General features: G+C 39.2%; 1 protein-coding gene across 1 annotated transcript; it reads right to left on the bottom strand.

Moving 5' to 3' along the window:
* Positions 1–606: 606 nt before the first annotated feature.
* On the bottom strand, positions 607–18,900 carry aaas (achalasia, adrenocortical insufficiency, alacrimia). The gene is made up of 16 exons (XM_061978968.2): positions 18,468–18,900; positions 15,029–15,156; positions 7,697–7,752; positions 7,519–7,610; positions 7,389–7,435; positions 6,262–6,360; positions 5,978–6,121; positions 5,785–5,905; positions 2,459–2,583; positions 2,012–2,072; positions 1,836–1,926; positions 1,578–1,671; positions 1,431–1,498; positions 1,089–1,167; positions 920–1,004; positions 607–831 (listed from the first exon to the last, which is right to left on the bottom strand). Exons 1-16 carry the CDS (start codon positions 18,576–18,578, stop codon positions 676–678), a joined length of 1,557 nt encoding a protein of 518 aa, XP_061834952.1. The 5' UTR covers positions 18,579–18,900; the 3' UTR covers positions 607–675.
* Between the last annotated feature and the right edge of the window lie 2,804 nt (positions 18,901–21,704).

Below are 21,704 nucleotides of genomic sequence, written 5' to 3'. Positions count from 1 at the left end.
CATTCACACACTGATGGTGCGAGCTGCCATGCAAGGCCCTAACCATGACCCATCAGGGCCAAGGGTGAAGTGTCTTGCCCAAGGACACAACAGAAGTGGCTAGGATGGCAAAAGCTGGGATCGAACCTGGAACCCTCAAGTTGCTGGCACGGCCACCCTCCCAGCTTAGGGTTTTCAAGAGTATCTTATATCAATGAAGTTCATTCCTGCTTTGTACTCCTCTCTATCTAGTGGCCTGCTTTATCTCCTGGCTCTACTGAGTAATAAACAAATGTTCGACTTCCGATTTCACTGCAGTGTGTTGTTTTTGTTAACTAAAAATATTTTTATAATGTATTACTTACCAGTAAAAATAGGAATATGTTCCTATTTACTGAGAAAACTCCATTATCCATAATAATAAAACATAAATAGAAAGTTGGCCAAACATTTTATGGACATAGAAAGTAAAGTCGATTACCAACAATGTCCAAAGGCACTGCTGCCTTCTTGCATCCTTATCTCATTTGACACAAAGTGAAAAGTGAGTTTCAGTATCACATCATTCTTCAATACAAGGCCCATCCTGTGATAATTCTGCATCTGTTTGACAAATGAGAGAATCAGTTTAAAATGTCCTTCAAAACATTTTATTGGCAAACATGTTACAAATTAGAGATATAATATGATTAATGGTCATGACATGAGCTCTGTAAAGAGCGACTGATTGGCTAGGTCAGTACAATGCTGCTGAGGGCGTGGTAGTGACTGACTGACATTGAAGCCAAGCTGGAGAGGGTTGCCACTCATGAAGTAGAAAGGCACGTGTGTAATTCTTCCAGTGGACCAACACTAAAAATAGAAGCACGTGATAAAGTTAATGTGTTTTTTCAAGAAAACACTAGATTAATTGAATATGAGAATAAGGGTATTGACTGACCACAGTGAGCAGAGCACCATGCTGAAATTTGGGGTGGAACTGCATCAGTCTTGGTTCTGCACCAGGATTTCCTTGAACAAAACCACTAAGGAAAAGGAGGACAAATTCCAGTGTGTAGCTTAGCAACAGTAAACGGGTATGAAAAGCAACTGTAGATTGAAACACCTACCATGGCAAAAGTTCAAAAATGGGCCGCGTTCTGGTCTTAAACACTGCAATTATTGCAGGACGGTCTGCTTGTGGATCACCTGACAGACCACCCAAAAGTTAGCAATGGTTGCATTTAGGAGTTTAAAGTGTAATTAAACTCTAAAAGGGTCAAAATACTCTACATACTGTATGTTTGCGGGATTCATGTTAGCTATCAAAATGACCTTATTCTGGCTAATGTCATCAAAAATGCATGGCATTGTAATATTTAGTGTACAGTATTACCTTAAGCTGGTTCATAATATAATATTAACAAATGAAACGATACTGATGTTGTCATAGAAGAAATATAAACAAAGACCTTTGAGAAGCACAGCAAGTCGTTCTCCTCTCGGGTCCCAAGTAAGGGACTGGATCTCTCCACCGACACTGCACAAGTCAAAAATATAAAATTAAACACCCAAGGACTTTAAAAGTTGATGACCATGCTCTATTTAGATTGTCTTACGTGACGTCTCCCTCTGGCGTGGTAAAGGTGGTCTCTGACAGGTCGGCCACCACTGCTGCTGCTAGTGGACCTTTTGAAATGCATGCGAGTACACCTGCCAATTAATCACAAAATCACATTAGGTCTTCGATCCTACAAATACAATACAGAAGGATCTACTGCAACAACAATCAGATAACAACATTTTTATTTCTGGATTTGCTCGGTTGGTTTGTGACTAAATTTGAGTTGACTTTCTTTGTTACGGTGTAAATTTACCTTGTTTGTCAGTGAAGGTCAAAGCATAGATGACAGTTTCTCCTTGCACAGTGAAGAGAAGTCGACGTCCATCTGGACTCCAACAGCCGGACTTGCCCAAACAAAAAAGATAGGTAATTTGCAATAAGAAAACAATTAAAATGGGTGAATCTTTAAAATATTGTGGCAATGCTCACCTGACAACGACCTTTTACACACGGCCAACGCTCACACGTCCACATCCTGGTCTCCCAGACCCTGAAGAAATATATAATATAATGATAAATAGACTTCACTTGTATAGCACTTTTCTACTTTCAAGGTACTCAAAGCACTTTGACACTATTACCACATTTACCTACTGATGACGAGGCCTCAGGAGCAACTGGGGGTTCAGTATCCTGCTCAAGGATTTTTCGACATGGTCACAGGGGGACTGAGGATTGAACTTGCAACCTTCAGGTTGGGAGACAACCACTCTGCCACCTGAGCCATGCTGCCATAATTACCATAAAGATATTGACTACCAGATGTCCCTGTATCTTGTGTGCGATGACAATAAAGCTTTTTCTTTGTGTACTACACTGAAGTGTGCTAGTCGGCCAGTAGGACTCTATATTAAAATGTAATTATGAATCTCTAACCTGAAGAGAGCAGATGGTGTCGAGGCGAGAATATGGCTACCATCAGTGGACCAGGAGAGAAAGCTGACCCCACCACCTCCGACACGCTGTAGGGGCATACAGCTTTCGGCCGCAACATCCCACACCTGAAAGAGGCCTGACAATGAAGTAAGGCTGCACACTGCTCACAGTAACATTTTTCAAAGCAAAAAATATATCAAGAACACCATCGGCTAGGGTAGCTTATGTTACCATTAGTCATTAGCGATCTAACAGAACACATTTGTTACAATTGTCAATATTTTACACAATTACCAAGTTTATGTTATAAAATGATTGGAGTTTTACGGCTGTCACTCACCTGGTCTAGTCAACACATACAAAAGCAGTCCAAGAGAAGCTACATACATTTTTGCAGTCATATTGTTGTTATGATAGAATATACATGACAGCTAACGCTATTTATCCGAATTGCTATTATTAGCTAACAACACCAAATGCTAATGCGCGTGCATGAGTTACGTACGTACGTAATTACATCATTACGTATGAGAGGCTGTAACAGGGTCTCTGCAGGTTTCAACGAGTCAAATTTAAGACTTTTCTAAGACCATAATGACAATGACATAAAGGAAAATCAGAGGGCCAGAATCAATTGTATATGGAGTATACAAGTATATGAATTCAGTCACTGCTCTTTCACATTGGAAAATGGTTAAACTAACTAAATACACTAGAAGCCTCTCTATTGTAAACTACCGGTAATTTAAAGAAATATTAGCAAACATTGTACCAGCCATTTTTCAGATTTGCCATACAAATGTTTTCTTACAAAAGGTGCAGTGTGCTTCATATCAAAAGTTTTCATGAAACAACAACGAGAACGACAGCAATGTTAGAGGAAAGCACAACAATATATTGTTTGTGAAAGGGACTATTAGCATCTCTGCCAACGCTAAATGGTTAACTTCTGGAGAGTTTTTGCAGCTTTCAGAATTGAGCAAACAGATAAAAACATCTACAGTACTACTACCGTATCTGCACAAAGTTATGAAAAACAAAGTGCAGACAGAGCGATTGTCTAAAAAGAAAGGAGGTGATTATAGCATGCAAGCCTCAAACAGAAATTGGATGTGAATAATGTGGATAACATTCAAATTTGTTAAGCTCATTTTGTATCTGGTATGTATGTATACATTTTTACCTGTTTTTGTGACTTTTTTGAAAACATATAATAAACAAAGACTATTTTTTCGTTAAGCATGGCAAGATGACATTTGCAAACCTCCCTTGCTTTCCTCACACAACCATAAATTTTATAGCATTTAATGTCACTTGCTGTATAAAGTTAGAGAAAAGATTAGGCATCAGAAGCAGACCTGAAATTATAGGAATACATTGTAGAAATAAAATGAGAGAATTATATATTTTTTTAGTTTTAACAAAGACTTTTGACTTTTACATTATCATTCCATTCACTTTCACCGCAAAGTTACAAACGCTTTCCTCCTTGATGGCTCCAAAACAAAACACTGGGACCTAAAAACTTTATACGTTTCCATTCACCGGCTTCAAGTATGCGTTAAATGGACCATTCTGGAGCCACAAATCATTGAACTTGCACCTACCCATCTTATACAAGTAATTCACCTTTGCTGTGGGCTTTCATTACGTTCTCTCCGCTGCTATGCTAAGCTGTAACAAGACACCGTTGCGTGCGCACAGCACACTAGGTAGTGTGCAATTAATTCTGACCGGGCAGCACACCTTGCCCACTTTAGTTCTCTTTTGTAGTTACGTTATAGCCTCTTGAAAAATTCAAACATTTAAATGCAAGACTGAAGTTTATGCACATTTTGAATAAAAGTAGTGTAAATAGATTTGTAAGACCTTTCAAAATTGTATTTAAAACATTTTATTAGATTTTAGGTGAATTTTAGGGCCTTAAATTCAAATAGCTAGATTTAAGACTTTTTAAGATCCCGCGGATAACCTGTGTAAGAGGGCGGGATATACTGTGAAAAATACATTGGAAAGTTGGCGCCCTCTAGGCATCTGTGTAAATGTTGCAAACAGCCCCTTTAAATAGTCTAAAAAAAAAAGGATAGACAAATATATGTGTTTTTTTTTTTTTTGTATCAATGTGTCAGCTTTTTCTCATTACATGGTGCCTTCAGCTCTATTTTTTATGCTTTTTTATGGTGCCATGAAAAACAGGCACATTTCAATAGGTGGCCCAATTGGACATACTGCTTGACCTAATCATACATATTTGATCGTTTGTTGTGTGAAACACGTGTAACAAATGACAAAATACAAAAATATAGTTATTTAGTGTAACGACTGAACTCATGTGGGAGAGCCTGTTGAGCACAATTACATTTCCGCCTTTCCTGGATTCATACGCAGGTGCAAAAAAATTGTTAACATGAAAATCACCCACACATTGTGTCAAAAAACATTGTTTACTTTTTGTGATCAATAGAAAACACAAAGCTGTTTGGCCACTGAAGATAAAGTCTAATAAACAAGCTGTGTTCTTCTCCAACAACACAGTGGTTCAGTACAACAGTTTGGCCAACAAAAACAATAACAAATAGGAGTGATATCGCTCACATCTAACACACAAGCTTCGTGCCTTAATGACAACTCAGCGTGCTGTCACTTTACAGAATGCATTCAATTTAATGAGATGACAAAAACATTTGAGGTATAGTGTTTATGTGTTTGGAACACTGACAAAGTTAGCAATTAAATAAAGGATAAGTGATCATTCCAGTTTAACGGCAAGACGTTATACAAAAGTTGTGGCAACGATCCCAACACACGTTTTCCTCAAGTCTTTGACACTCAGTAAGAGCAGGTAAGTGAAGTAGCAGGCTAGTGACACAACGCTGTATTGCGCTTTATGCTTTTCAAATATTTTTCTCCTCCGCGGTATACTTTTTAGATGGGATAAATGCGTTTGTCTCAAAAATGCTCCACACCTGTCGCCGTGTAATAATAGCAGTGCGGTCTTAAACGCACGCCGAGAAATTAAGTGAAACAAAGTAACTGGCTGTGGAAACCCCGGAAAAGTTTGTGAATGTTAATGTTAATAATAATGTTAATGGTGATGGAGTTTTGTGCCCATACAATGGCCTCTGGCGTGGACGCGGGCGCACGCTTCATAGAGCTGTTTTCTGTCACTGCGGTTGTGAAAGTGCTTGATTTGATATGCAGCGGCGTCTGTTTTTTAAATGTTAATATTACCAACCATCATTCTCATTTAATCTTGGCATCTAAAATTGTGACCGTGAATGAATCAGTTTCACTAGAAGATAGAAGACTAAGATAGAGCTTCCTACCATCATTGCCGTGTCCATAGGCGAAGCAGACACAAGGAGATGGCCACTTGGCGACCAAGCGATGGAAGTGACTGGAGAGTGCCCGGGATGAGACAAAACTTGTGCACATCCAGACGAAGGCCTATTCAAAAAGCAAAAGTTACATGTATAGTAATGAAACACATAAATGATGCAAATTGAGATGTTTACATGCCTGGTGGATAGTGAGCAGGGATCCACATGCCAGACTAGTAAACAGTTCTGGCAAGCTACAGCGAGGTCAGACGCACACAGTGGCTTCCACTGCACCGCTGCAACGCTCCTCTGTAACCGGTGCTTCAGAGTGGGAGTCGTAGCACTGAGAGAATCAATTCAAAGGCAGAAGCACTGAAATTGGTTCGGCCAAAATGTGATTTTCTCTCAATGTTTCCAAACATTACTAACATGCTTCCCTGCTTCTCACAATCTAAGTTTTAAAATTTGCAAAAGAGATGTCACCTTTTGGGATTGTAGATCTTAATCGAATCGTCCAGCAAGGCAACAGCAAATTTATCTGTATGCGGGTGCCAGGCAAAGGCTCGCACCACACAGTCCGGCCTGACAAAATATTAGAACATTTGTTTGTATATTCATACAGTCTTAGGTCACCATTATAAAATGATATACATAAACTCTTGTGTAAAGTGTACCTTCACCCTCATACTCACAAGTTTTATTGCATTTTGCTAACTGTTTCGAAGTGTATTTTTGAAGTTATGTCCTCATATTTCTACACAATAACTCAGATATGGTAAGACTAAGACTTAGACAAACTTTAATGATCCACAAGGGAAATTGTTCAACACAGTAGCTCAGTTACAATGATGGAAAGCGTAAGGATGGAAAGGACAATGCAGGTATAAATAGACTAATATAGCGATAAAAAAATCTAACATATATACGAATATATACATATGTGTACAGAATAATATATATACAGATATATTATATTATGTCAATAACATATATACAATATATACAATATTATATTAATATTATTATTAAGACTAGCGAGCAGTAGAGAATACGAAGTGATTTTTTTGTCCAATACATATTTTGCATTAATCATTATTCATTTATTTCTTGCCACCATATGTTGTATATTCTTTTTTGTCATCTATTATTGCACCAAAAGTTTATTTTACTCTACCAATGTCCACCCTGTCTATTTGCATTTGTGTTTGACTTTCTCTTCAACTGTTATTGAATAGCAATATTTTACTTTTACTGAGGTTCAAGAAGTCGTTTTTTGTCAAAATGTCTCTTCAATTCAGTAATTTCTTCAATAATTTGTATTAGCTTCTGTGTGTTCTCTCCTGAATAAAACACAGTTGTGTCGTCTGCAAACAGTACTAGCTTTATGTCCTTTGTAACTTTAAAAATGTTGTTTATTTAGAGATTGAACAACTTTGGTCCCAGAAAAAGCTATTGAATGCCTAAGCAAAGTAAAATAATATGGGAAGACAAAACCAGGAACATGCACATTTGGATTTACAGTTAAATGTCTATGTGGTCTCAGCTCCATGATGGCCCAGCAGACTAAAACATTCAAAAATAAAATAGTAATTTACTTAACAGCTACTCACCAGTTTAGTGCTTGAGAAAACTCTGCAATCATGTTCTCACTGCTCAACTACAGGCCACAGGACAAAAAAAGCACATTTAAATGTTATCATCCTTTTGTCTAGAGTAATTTAATTATCAGGCACAGTTTACCGTGAGATGAGGAAACAAGGAGCCATGAAAAGAATAGATCCTCTCCAATAGGGCCAGTATGCAGCCAGAACTCATTGACAACCATGTCGGCACTGTGGGAGATAGCATTCCGGTTTCTATAAAATGTACATTAGTGTAGATATTAATTTTTTTAGAATGGCTTAAGGAATGCACATACCCTCTTCATGGGAGTTTTTGATTTCATTCAGTAGTCCTGTGAAACCACTATCCCGCCTAAATAGGAAAAAGTACAATAAATAGGGTACCTCCTTGACAGTGTGACTGTTGATCAAACCTGTGGTGTATGATTACCACAATTGTCCACAACTTTAACATATTATAAGCCAAAAACAGTGAGACCATCACATGCGGCACACTTTGAAATATTCAGTGGTCAAAATGTCAAACATTAAAGGGGACCTATGATGAGTCTAATCTACATTCAAACACACGTCTTTGTGGTCTAGCTAATATCTATTGCATAAGCTTTGGTGTAAATTTTGTATACATTTTATCCCAGAGTCACATTTAAACATCTGCATTTATTTCACTGCACGTCAACAATATTGTGCCCATATCACAATTAGATGAAAATAATACTTTATCCTACATTTTCTTGTGTTTCCTCAAATTAGTAGTCCTTTTTGTCAGACTTTAGCGGATAATCAAATTTCACAGTGGCCATAAAACAGTCCCATGTAAAATGCTGTGAACAAAAGAAAAACATGGAAACATTTATGTTATACACTTCACAGCAGGCGAGAAAGCATGAAATGAGAAGGTAGAACACTGGAGGATCCAGGCTTTAGCACAACAGAGCAGAGCAAAGCAGCCTTGCAGAGAACATGAACTCAAAGTGCCCACATTAGTACGCCCGTCACAAATGGCCCACTATTAAAAAATAAGACTGCAATACACAGCGTTCAGCAGCATTCAAAACTGCATGCAAGCTCATGCCCAAATGCATGAACCTTATGATTTGACGATTTGGCATTGTTTAACATGAGTTTCCAACATTGAAACAACTATTTAAAAGTCAGAAAAGAGGAAAATCTTGAAAGGTTCCCTTCAACAGTGTGGGCGGGCACTGGGAAGCTGTTTATTTTATTTGGGTTGTGTTTTGTACATCAGAGCAGGTAAAAATAAGACGATTACTAATCAAAACAAAAGCACATTGACTAAGACAATACTGTAACACAATTAACTGACACTTTAGTTGAATAAAAACGAGAAAAAAATGTTGACAAAACGATATCCAGTCATATGACTTTTTACTTGTAGGTGGGTGGGACAAGTTCAGAATATATCCAATTACAGCTCTTAAACTGGGGGGCGGGGGTTAGGTACAAAAGAGAGAATATCAAATGCTTTTCCTTGTGAGATAAGAAAGTTTGATTTCTCACCACCCCCTAAAAATGTAGGAATTTAAACATTTTCCACATCGCAATATGTATACACCTAGGAGAAAGTCAAAAAGGCCACACTATGATGCCATCAGCAGACGAGGCATTGATCATGACAACTACACAACTTTAAGTTAAAGCTAATTCTACTGAATTACCTCTTTACAAAAAGTAATTTTATCTGCCTCAAGGAACCATTAACTGGTAAATCTAGAGGCATGACAACTTTTAATGTGGTCCAACGAGCAGAAAGAGGAAGTTGAGGCAGTGTTTCCCATTTATCTATTTATTTGAGGCGGACATGTATTACCAAATGAAAGGCCCCTGCAACGCCAAGAGGGACAAGTGATAAAAATGGATGGATGAAATGTGCCCTGCGACATATACACTATATTGCCAAAAGTATTTGGCCACCTGCCTTGACTCACATATGAACTTGAAGTGCCATCCCATTCCTAACCCACAGGGTTCAATATGATGTCGGTACACCTTTTGCAGCTATTACAGCTTCAACTCTTCTGGGAAGGCTGTCCACAAGGTTGCGGAGTGTGTTTATAGGAATTCTCGACCATTCTTCCAAAAGCGCATTGGTGAGGTCACACACTGATGTTGGTCGAGAAGGCCTGGCTCTCAGTCTTCGTTTTAATTCATCCCAAAGGTGTTCTATCAGGTTCAGGTTAGGACTCTGTGCAGGCCAATCAAGTTCATCCACACCAGACTCTGTCATCCATGTTTTTATGGACCTTGCTTTGTGCACTGGTGCACAGTCATGTTGGAAGGGGAAGGGGCCTGCTCCAAACTGCTCCCACAAGGTTGGGAGCATGGAATTGTCCCTAATGTGTTGGTATCCTGGAGCATTCAAAGTTCCTTTCACTGGAACTAAGGGGCCAAGCCCAACTCCTGAAAAACAATCCCACACCATATTTCCTCCTCCACCAAATTTCCCACTTTGCACAATGCAGTCCGAAATGTACCGTTCTCCTGGCAGCCTGCAAACCCAGACTCGTCCATCAGATTGCCAGATGGAAATGTGTGATTCATCACTCCAGAGAAGGCGTCTCCACTGCTCTAGAGTCCAGTGGCGACGTGCTTTACGCCACTGCATCCGACGCTTTGCATTGGACTTGTTGATGTATGGCTTAGATGCAGCTGCTCGGCCATTGAAAGCCATTTCATGAAGCTCTCTGCGTACTGTACGTGGGCTAATTAGAAGGTCACATGAAGTTTGGCGCTCTGTAGTAACTGACTATGCAGAAAGTCTTTACACTATGCGCTTCAGCATACGCTGACCCCTCTCTGTCAGTTTATGTGGCATACCGCTTCGTGCCTGAGTTGCTGCTGTTCCCAAATTCTTCCATTTTCTTAAAATAAAGCCGACAGTTGACTTTGGAATATTTAGGAGCGAGGAAATTTCACGACTGGATTTGTTGCACAGGTGGCATCCTATGACAGTTCTAAGCTGGAAATCACTGAGCTCCTGAGAGCGGCCCATTCTTTCACAAATGTTTGTAGAAACAGTCTCCATGCCTAAGTACTTGATTTTATACACGTGTGGCCAGGACAAGTGATTAGGACACCTGATTCTCATCATTTGAATGGGTGGCCAAATACTTTTGGCAATATAGTGTATGTATTTGCTGCTTCCGGTTCTCCTGAGTTTATAAAAACATTAAGGCGCGCATAGTAACTCTGTTTCACAAGACACATACACACCTGTTTTGCCAGAGACATAGCACAAAAAAAACAGAAAAAGGGCCAAAAAGACATTTATAGGCATTGATCTGTGGAGCAAAAAATTACTAACTATTTCATTCCTGACCAACATCATGTTACTGTACTTTTATGTTAAACAAATGCTTTGCAGGTAGTAGGGTTGTATGGTATACCGGTACTAATAAAGTACCGCGATACTAATTAATTGAAATCGGTACTATACTGCCTTTGAAAAGTACCGGTACCATTCTTTCATCTGAATGCTGCTGTGCAGCGGTGACTACAGAGCCGAGGCGCATGATGTTGAGTGTGTCAAAACGCACACACAAAGAGCATACAAGAAAAACCATCTTGGAAAGGAAAAATGGCAAAAAAACGGCAATTATACTGGTTAATAAAGACGGTGGTGAAGCGCAATTTGAAGTTATTTAGGCTTCAAAACTAACAATAAAGGTGATGCTTTAAACAGGGAGGCGCCGCGCTGCAAGTGCTGTTTTACACCTTTCCTGCTTATCGGCTCCCACACCGTGGTCGAGGAACGCAGGGGAGACGTTCCCTCCAGGACCGATGTTATGTCATTCTGCAATTCTCAAAGGAGCACACACACACATATGCAGCTGCTTTAAAACACGCCTCGCCAAACGCTTCAAACTTAGGTAAAAATTTACATAATAAGCATTTAGATCTGCACAAGGAGTTATAAAGAGTGACAGGTAATAATGTAATTGTTACACCTGTCCGGCTGTTCGGCTCCCAGGCAGACCGTAGTCAAGGAGCACAGGGCAGATGTTCCCTTCAAGGTCGGTGTTTTCGTCGGGGGTAACACCCTTCACTTTACCCGGCAATGGGTCTGCTAAGCTCCGCTTTCCGGTCAGAATTTGAGGCCTCCGATTTGAGACAATCTGGTTGCTTTATTATTAGTTTTGCAGAACACAACCGGACTGGTTAATCACTCCCCTGCGCAGTGCACGCGCTTCTCTCTCTCTTTACTCGTCCACTCACTCACTGACGTCACTCATCCAACACTTTGCCATTCTCGCAAACACACATACACTACTCTCATAAGTCTACCATTATCCCTATCTCGGTTTGTCGGTCATACAATTCAACCAATCCAACCAACGAACAAAGGCAACGTGCTGGTCAATTACAAGTGTTTAGGAGTAATTCTTATTAGAGGATACGCTGTTAGTATTTGATGTTCATGTTTGCAATTGCTTATATTATCCACTTAGCCGTGGTATTCGGTATGGATAAAACATACGCGGACAAGAAGTGACAACTCGAAATGGAGCGAGCAGGAAGCAGTGCCATTCACTTCTACTGGAAACGTAAGCACGAAAGTAAACAGAAACACTGGAGTACACTTTCATGCTAGGAAAGGATAGCTACAGCCGCTATGGAACGCACGCACGCACGCACGCACGCACGCACGCACGCACGCACGCACGCACGCACGCACGCACGCACGCACGCACGCACGCACACACACACACACACCTACTTGGGTAACTGGCACTGCTTCTACTATTTCTTGCAGTATGAATCATTTCTTCAGTGTTCAGGTTGACATCAATGCTTCTGTTTGCAGTAGAGAAGCTGCCTGGTGCTATCTACATGCCACAATCCGTGTTGCTGCTCTTCTTGAATACATGCTTAAGTTGAATGAAAGGACACAGCACTACACTATGTTTGTTTTTTAGATTTTGGGATAAACTTGCCCTGTTTACTAGGACGAATGGTCAAGAGCCATTGTTCAGCCTGCAGCAAATTATTTGCAGGTTGAAAAAGTTAACTCCCCTCAAAAATGTAATGCCCCCGCTTAAAGCACCAGTAGAAATAAAAAACAGGTTGCCTCTATATTGAAGCTTTTATCATATATATCTGATTTATAACACCAAAAGACTTACAAAGTTTGCGAATAAATATATATGATCAAAATAGCATTAATCTCATGGAGATTCCTGAGCCATTTTGAGAGATAATGAGCAAGCCAATCACGTGATCCGCGATGTAAAGATGCGAACCACAGATCCCTTCCCCATTAACAACAATGCAAATCATGCAGACTTTGTGAGAGCCAACGATTACTTTATGTAAAATTATGACAGAGAACCTTATATTTCTGATCCCGAATATAAAAAGGGTGAGCTGTAAGTGTTAGAAGCTGTGTGCTAAACAGATCCAACTTTGGTCAAATAATATAGCATCATGTAGCAGTATTGCAAAGTGCTAAACAAGAAATACAAACATAATAAAACGATCGCTTACTGTACAATGTCTGCTTTAACTGCGATGATGACTGATGGGATGTTTATATCTACATGTTTAGATAAAGAATTAATCATAATCCACATAAAGGGTTAAACGAAAAAGCTGCTGCCTGTAGGCGATGTCTTTGGTTGTTGTGTCTTTGTCTCCATCTTCAGGTATAAATTGAATGTCACAGATGAACAACTTCTAGATTTATGGCTTAATCCTCCTATTATCCAGATGAGAGGCATGATTTATAATCTAGAATAATTTTGACGAGCCAAGATGCGATGCCGCAGTAGGACATTGGCCAGTTTACAATACAGCAGGACAAGCTCGTTAAATCTTTGTTATCAATGCGCCGCAAACAATGGTTTGTCTGCGCTAGCACTTATAATAACAACATCGCTAATATTTGGTTAATATTTAGGTCACAATGTCTAAATAAGAGTATTGTTGCGGGTTTTAAGTGGTTATTTAGTGTTTTGTTTGGGGGAATAGAGAGCCGCCTTTGAATCCATTGTTAGCGGACTTTTAATTTATTTATTTAAGACCTGGAATGCATAAAAAAAAGAAAAACGTGTTCATATCTTACATAGGGAATGTGAATGAGAGACAGCGCATCTCTTTCTAATTTTTTCATATTTCCAGTATGACTGATCTGATGATATGGGCAGGATGCGGAAGCGTTCCCATCGTGACGTCATTGAACCCCGAATCCAGGCTTCATCAGTTCATGCCAATAGACTTAAATTGGTCAAATCTAGTCTAGCGGCTGGTGCCAATACCGGATGAGAGGCAAAACGTATTTTGACATAAACCAAACAGTCCAGTTGCAATCATTTGAATGCTCTGAGATTACAATGACCTGGATAAATGAGAACATTAATAGATACAATTGGATATGGTTGAATGGATACAATGAAGCATGTAAAGTTAACTTGTTTTTCCAGTCTACTGGTACTTAAAATGTTTTTTCTGCAGCTAGGTCTGCCTTTAACAACATTGAAAACATATTAGAAAGTTTTAGGGTTGGCCATACACACAAACAAGTGTTTAAGGCCATGTCCACACGAACACAGATTCTTAATAAACGCATACTTATCTCTGCGTTAGGCCTCTCCATACGCATTGTCTTTAAAAATGCAGACTTTTACAAATGCTGGCCAAAATGTAGAGTTCCAAAACTCTTCGCTCAGCGTATGCGTGTACACGGCACAAACGGAGACTTGTGATGACGTCACGGTTGTGCGCTGTCATTTCCAAGCTCAACAACGCTGCCTTGCTGGCTTTAAACACACTAAAGGAAGAAATTATTGTATGTTTGAACGTAAACATGCTGCTATTTTCACTCAACATTAATAAAAATGACACATCAAAATCCTCCACCTGATGGGACAACTTTGACAAGCAAGACTTTTTGCTCTGTGTCATAAGAAAGGTGCAACATTAGCTTATATTTTAAGTCCTTGTTTAACGACAAATCATGAAGTTACCGTAACTTACGTGTTTTGCTTCCATTCTTGTAGATGGAGCCGGGCTCGAACGTGTTCGCGTGGAAAAAGTGAGCAAGCAACTAAAAAAAAACAATGTAGCGTCCTCCTTGTAGTGTGTAGTGATGTTAAAGACAATATACACATTATTACACATGTGTCATATCACTATATCCATGATTAAATGCTTTATAATTCCATTAAAAATGCAAACTGGTTTCCTTGGCTCGTTAGTGTGTGCTGATTTTAGAAATAATGTACACTTCACTGCACATGTAATATATCATCATGTTGCTGAACACGTTATAATTCTATGAGTGTTGGGGTTTCAGCAGCACAGGCGTGCATTCACTCTTTAATAATGTTCCCAGGTCTCTGTGTACATACATTTCATTGTACCGGTACATCTAAAGTCGATCAAAATAAATATAATAGGAAGTGTAATGCCACCAAGTCAGATATTACTGCTTTTTTCAGGCTTCCGATTGGACAAAATGTACAAGACATCAAGTGTATGTGTTGGTGTGTAGAGATAGACAGTTTTGAAAGTACACTTGGGTGGATGGAGATTGTTTTAACCCCAAATATGCGGTTTTTAAACTCTCTGTGTTCGTGTGGACATGGCCTAAGTGTGTCCGATAAGCATACCAAACTGCTGCACTCCTCATCCACAATGTCTCTGAGTGGTCCAAGAAGGCCGCCTTGCTGCTGCTCTCAGTGCGACAGTGCAGCTTCATGGACTCTCGGGGGAAATACAAACTCAAAGGACTTGACTCCTGTTGACAACATGAGATAGATTACTTATTAGCTTTTGACATTTTAATAATTATTGAAAGGTAAACCCTATACAATTATACAAACCCCGTTTCCATATGAGTTGGGAAATTGTGTTAGATGTAAATATAAACGGAATACAATGATTTGCAAATCATTTTCAACCCATATTCAGTTGAATACGTTACAAAGACAACATATTTGATGTTCAAACTGATAAACATTTTTTTTTTGCAAATAATCATTAACTTTAGAATTTGATGCCAGCAACACGTGACAAAGAGGTTGGGATAGGTGGCAAAAAATACTGATAAAGTTGAGGAATGCTCATCAAACACTTATTTGGAACATCCCACAGGTGAACAGGCAAATTGGGAACAGGTGGGTGCCATGGTTGGGTATAAAAGTAGATTCCATGAAATGCTCAGTCATTCACAAACAAGGATGGGGCGAGGGTCACCACTTTGTCAACAAATGCGTGAGCAAATTGTTGAACAGTTTAAGAAAAACCTTTCTCAACTAGCTATTGCAAGGAATTTAGGGATTTCACCATCTACGGTCCGTAATATCATCAAAGGGTCCAGAGAATCTGGAGAAATCCCTGCATGTAAGCAGCTAAGCCTGTGACCTTCGATCCCTCAGGTTGTACTGCATCTACAAGCGACATCAGTGTGTAAAGGATATCACCACATAGGCTCAGGAACACTTCAGAAACCCACTGTCAGAAACTACAGTTGGTCGCTACATCTGTAAGTGCAAGTTAAAACTCTCCTATGCAAGGCGAAAACCGTTTATCAACAACACCCAGAAACGCCGTCGGCTTCGTTGGGCCTGAGCTCATCTAAGATGAACTGATACAAAGTGGAAAAGTGTTCTGTGGACTGACGAGTCCACATTTCAAATTGTTTTTGGAAACTATGGACGTCGTGTCCAAAGAGGAAAAGAACCATCCGGATTGTTATAGGCACAAAGTTGAAAAGCCAGCATCTGTGATGGTATGGGGGTGTATTAGTGTGGCGCATTATGAAGCCTAAAATACCACAACGGAGACCCCCGGACTGTTGAACAACTTAAGCTTTACATCAAGCAAGAATGGGAAAGAATTCCACCTGAGAAGCTTAAAAAATGTGTGTCCTCAGTTTCCAAACGTTTACTGAGTGTTGTTAAAAGGAAAGGCCATGTAACACAGTGGTGAACATGCCCTTTCCCAACTACTTTGGCACGTGTTGCAGCCATGAAATTCTAAGTTAATTATTATTTGCAAAAAAAAAAAATAAAGTTTATGAGTTTGAACATCAAACATCTTGTCTTGGTAGTGCATTCAATTGAATATGGGTTGAAAAGGATTTGCAAATCATTGTATTCCGTTTATATTTACATCCAACACAATTTCCCAACTCATGGAAACGGGGTGTGTAATACACAACTACTTTATATATGCCTCAAAGTGGTTATTTTTTTAATGGAAATCAACATTCACATGATTTAATTCAAGTAGAACACATAAGGAAATAATCTGGAGTAAAAATAAAATGTGTTTCCACACTGTTTTGAAGTAACAAGGCTTATTTAGACCTATTGGAGTCTGGTTTCTATCACATGACCTCATCTTGTCAAGTGGGCTTTGTGATACAATGATTTCTAGAAATCAATGCAGCGATAAAGCAGGGCAACTGTATCTGTATGTCATGGATTCAAGCCCTTCATCACGTTGGGATTATCCAAAAATGCAGCTGCTTGGTTCACAGACTATCTTTCCAGCAGAACACAACGTGTACAGGCGGCTCTTCATTACTGGACATTACCAAAGGAGTTCCGCAAGTCTCAGTGCTGGGGCCCATTTCATTTTCTATCTACATAAATAATCTTTGCAAGAATTTGTCAAATGCAATGTACCATTTTTATGCAGACGACACCATTATTTATTGCTGTTGAACCTCCATCACTAAGGCTTTTGAGTTTTTACAAGCTGCTTTTGATGTCATCCAGGCTCGCTTATTTGATCTTAGATTGGTTTTAAATACAGACAAAAGCAAGCTAATGGTTTTCTCCCATTCAAGGATGCTACTGCAAAATATTCCAAATATTGCAACATCAAATGGAAATCCTATAGAGCAGGACTTAAATTTGCAAGTACTTGGGTTTTACTCTTGATCAGGAGCTTTCATTTTCATTTCCATTTTAACAACTTGGTCTCTAAGCTTAGGGTAAAGCTTGGTTTCTTTTTTAGAAATAAAAACTGCTTCTCTCTTAAAGTTAGAAAGAAATTGGTGACAGCGACTATCTTGCCCGTAATTTACCTACTCAGTGGCTTAGATCGGTAGGTTGTGAGTTCAAAAAACCCCGGCCGAGTCATACCAAAGACTATGAAAATGGGACCCATTACCTCCCTGCTTGACACTCAGCATCAAGGGTTGGAATTGGGGGTTAAATCACCAAAAATGATTCCCGGGCGCGGCCACCGCTGCTGCTCACTGCTCCCCTCCCCTCCCAGGGGGTGATCAAGGGTGATGGGTCAAATGCAGAGAATAATTTTGCCACATCTAGTGTGTGTGACAATCATTGGTACTTTAACTGATTATGGAGACGTGCTTTATTCTAGCGCATCATTTAAATGCCTCCAGTCCTTGGACACTGTTTTTCACTCAGCACTAAGATTTGTTACTGGCTGTTGTAGTCTCACCCACCATGAATTGATTAATGTGGACCCCGACTTAAACAAGTTGAAAAACTTATTCGGGTGTTACAATTTAGTGGTCAATTGTACGGAATATGCACTGTGCAATCTACTAACAAAAGTCTCAATCAATCAATCAAACAACTGTCAACTGTATGTGAAATAATACTTATCTTCATTTAGTACACGCAGATACACACATTGGCTGACTATCATTTATAAGACTATTTTAGGTTTAATGCCTCCATACAAAAAACAGCTCTTATGCAGTAACTGTTCCCCATGTACGGACTGAATTTGGCAAAAGAGCTTTTGGCATTGCTGCCCCTCTGGCATGGAATGCATTGCAGACGAAACAGAAACTCTCTGAACTAATTCAATTCGGAGCCTTCCGTTCTATCCTGAGGGACAGACAGCGAGAGACGTTTGCACAGTGCCTGTGTTTTTAAAAGGTGTAATTATTGTTTTTACAGTTCTCTTTTATGCATTTTAAAATGTATGTCTTAACGTATTACTTTTCTGAAACTGCTTTGTGACATGTGCTGTTGACCTCTTGGCCAGGTCATCCTTGTGAAAGAGATTTCGAACTCAATGTTATCTGGTTAAATAAAGGTTGTGTCAGTGGGAGAGTCAAACCTGTTTCAGTTGCTCCTCCGGATTGCTCCCTGACAGCAGCTCGTTGTTGGACTCACACAACGTCGTGTGTCCAGATGGAAGCGGAGGAGTGAACAAGGACAGAGAGCACATCTTTGGACAACAAACTCTTCACTGAGTAGTACTTTTACAACTGTCAAACTGCTAATGCTACTGCTATGCTAGCAGGGGTATCCGGCTAACTCTGGCTCGCTACAATGATGCCAGCATGGTTTTTGCAAACAACGATATGCTGTTTTTGTTTTATACAACATTGAAATTAGTTGCACTAAGTCAAATGTCCCTCTCTAAATGTTTTACTAACATAAATAAAGTAGCTTTTTGACATTTATGGTTCCCTGCTTGAATTGAATCCCGCCGTGGAAGCTACGGGTCCTCAAAAGGTACAAAACATTGCGCATGCGCAATGTTTTGCAACTGTGCATACTTTGATGTAAGTGTGGCCCTCTTCAGGACTGAGGGTGACATTGCATAAGAGCATAAGAACTCACCCAAAGAAAGAAATAAGTTATTAGTTTGACAATTATTAATAGATAATTTGTTAGGAATATATATATGTATATATATATATATATATATATTAGGGCTGTGAATCTTTGGGTGTCCCACGATTCGATTCAATATCGATTCTTGGGGTCACGATTCGATTCAAAATCGATTTTTCTTTTTCAATTCAACACGATTCTCGATTCAAAAACGATTTTTTTTTCCCGATTCAAAACGATTCTCTATTCATTCAATACATAGGATTTCAGCAGGATCCACCCCAGTCTGCTGACATGCAAGCAGAGTAGTAGATTTTTGTAAAAAGCTTTTATAATTGTAAAGGACAATGTTTTATCAACTGATTGCAAAAATGTAAATTTGTTTTAACTATTAAATGAACCAAAGATATGACTTATTTTATCTTTGTGAAAATATTAGACACAGTGTGTTGTCAAGCTTATGAGATGCGATGCAAGTGTAAGCCACTGTGACACGATTGTTCTTTTTTTAATTTTTTATAAATGTCTAATGATAATGTCAATGAGGGATTTTTAACCACTGCTATGTTAAAATTGTAACTAATATTGATACTGTTGTTGATAATATTCATTTTTGTTTCACTACTTTTGGTTTGTTCTGTGTCGTGTTTGTGTCTCCTCTCAATTGCTCTGTTTATTGCAGTTCTGAGTGTTGCTGGGTCGGGTTTGGTTTTGGAATTGGATTGCATTGTTATGGTATTGCTGTGTATTGTTTTGTTGGATTGATTAATAATAAAATATATATATATATATTTTTTTAATAAATAAAATAAAATAAATCGATTTTTTAAAAATGAGAATCGATTCTGAAACGCACAACGTGAGAATCGCGATTCGAATTTGAATCGATTTTTCCCACACCCCTAATATATATATATATATATATATATATATATATATATTAGGGGTGTGGGAAAAATCGATTCAATATATATATATATATATATATATATATATATATATATATATATATATGTCTTAATAAGGTTATCCAAAAAATAGTGCTCGATACCGTAGTAGAGCGCAATATATGTATGTGTGGGAAAAAAATCACAAGACTATTTCATCTCTACAGGCCTGTTTCATGAGGGGGGGTACCCTCAATCATCAGGAGATTTTAATGGGAGCATTCGCATACCATGGTTTATATAGGGCACAGAGTGGGTGGGTACAGGCTGGCCTAGGGGCGTGGTGATTGGCTCATGTGTTACCTAGGAGGTGTTTCCGTCTATGGCGGCATGTTGTTACAATTTCGCTGCGCTTGTTGAGGGATGACAGGTCTGGACGGTAAATAATAAACAGTTTCTCTTTCAAGCATAGGTTGCATCTTTTATTACCACTATTGTAAGGTGTGCTGGATGCAAGAATTTGCCATGTTATTGAATATTCAACATTATTGTCTTTGAGGTCCCAAATGTGTTTGCTGGGTTCTGTGGTATTTCGCAGGTTTTTGTTCCTGAAAGAAGCCTTGTGATTGTTCCATCTGGTTTTGAATTCTCCCTCGGTTAATCCTACATATGTGTCGGATGTGTTAATGTCCTTGCGTATTACCTTAGATTGGTAGACAACTGATGTTTGTAAGCATCCCCCGTTGAGAGGGCAATCAGGTTTCTTTCGACAGTTACATCCTTTATTGGTTTTGGAGTCGCTCTGTCTGGGGGTCGACGGCTCATTTGCAATTGTTTTGTTGTGGTTTGAGATGATTTGTCGTATATTGTTCATGCAGCTGTAGCTCAATTTAATGTTGTTCTTGTTGAATACTTTTCTTAGGGTTTTGTCTTTGGGAAAGTGTTTGTCAATCAGATTGAGGAATTTGTGTCCAATGTTCGTTGAGACGTTTTTGCTGTATGGGGGGTTGTACCAGATGATGTCGTTTCGTTTTCTGTTCTTTTTTGGCTGGTTTCCTGGCGTGGGTTCATAGGTGAGGGTGAAATTGTATCCGCTTTCATCAAGGGCTTTTTGGTACGGGGGGGTTGCTTGGTCAAATTCAGCTTTGCTAGATGACAGCATCGATAGCCTTTTATTGATTCCGGTAGGTATTCTTTTCGTGGTGGTGGGTGGGTGGTTGCTGTCATGGTGCACGTATTGGAGTGTTGTGTTGGGTTTCGTGAATGGTTGGTAGCTGTTATTTCTCAGGTTGAAAGTGACGTCAAGGAAGTTGACGGTTTGCTTGTTGGCTTCAATCGTGATCCGTAGGCCGTTCTCTTTGAAAATTTGGCATATGCGCTTCTTGGTATTCTCGCTGCTCCTTGGCGAGGCGCGACACACTGCCAGTCCGTCATCACGGTAAATACCAAGGTTCAGATTGAGGCTAGCGAGCTGGGAGAGGAGGAAACTCCCAACGAGTTCACACGTTTCTGCTCCGTCAAAACTTCCCATAGTGACGTCAAATGTTGCATTGTTCTTTTTTTGCCATGGTGTACTGTTGTGGATGAGAATGGAGTTTTTTGCGTGGATGATGATGTTTCTTTCGTTGCCTGTGATTGAGTCGTAGTCTGAGGCGAAGTCTAGTGCTTGAGTCAGTAGGTCTGTATATATATATATACCTGTAAATACGATATGTACGTATATGCATATATATCTGTTTATACGGTATGCATGCATACATATTATATATATATATATATATATATATATACATATATATATATATTAATTATGTACGTATACAGTTGCAAACTAAGAAAAATGTGAA

The sequence above is a fragment of the Nerophis lumbriciformis genome, linkage group LG01 (assembly GCF_033978685.3).
Source record: "Nerophis lumbriciformis linkage group LG01, RoL_Nlum_v2.1, whole genome shotgun sequence".
In the NCBI taxonomy this organism is placed as follows: Eukaryota; Metazoa; Chordata; class Actinopteri; order Syngnathiformes; family Syngnathidae; genus Nerophis; species Nerophis lumbriciformis.
Note: the sequence above shows the minus strand (reverse complement) of the source record. Positions and strands in the feature narration are given on the sequence as shown.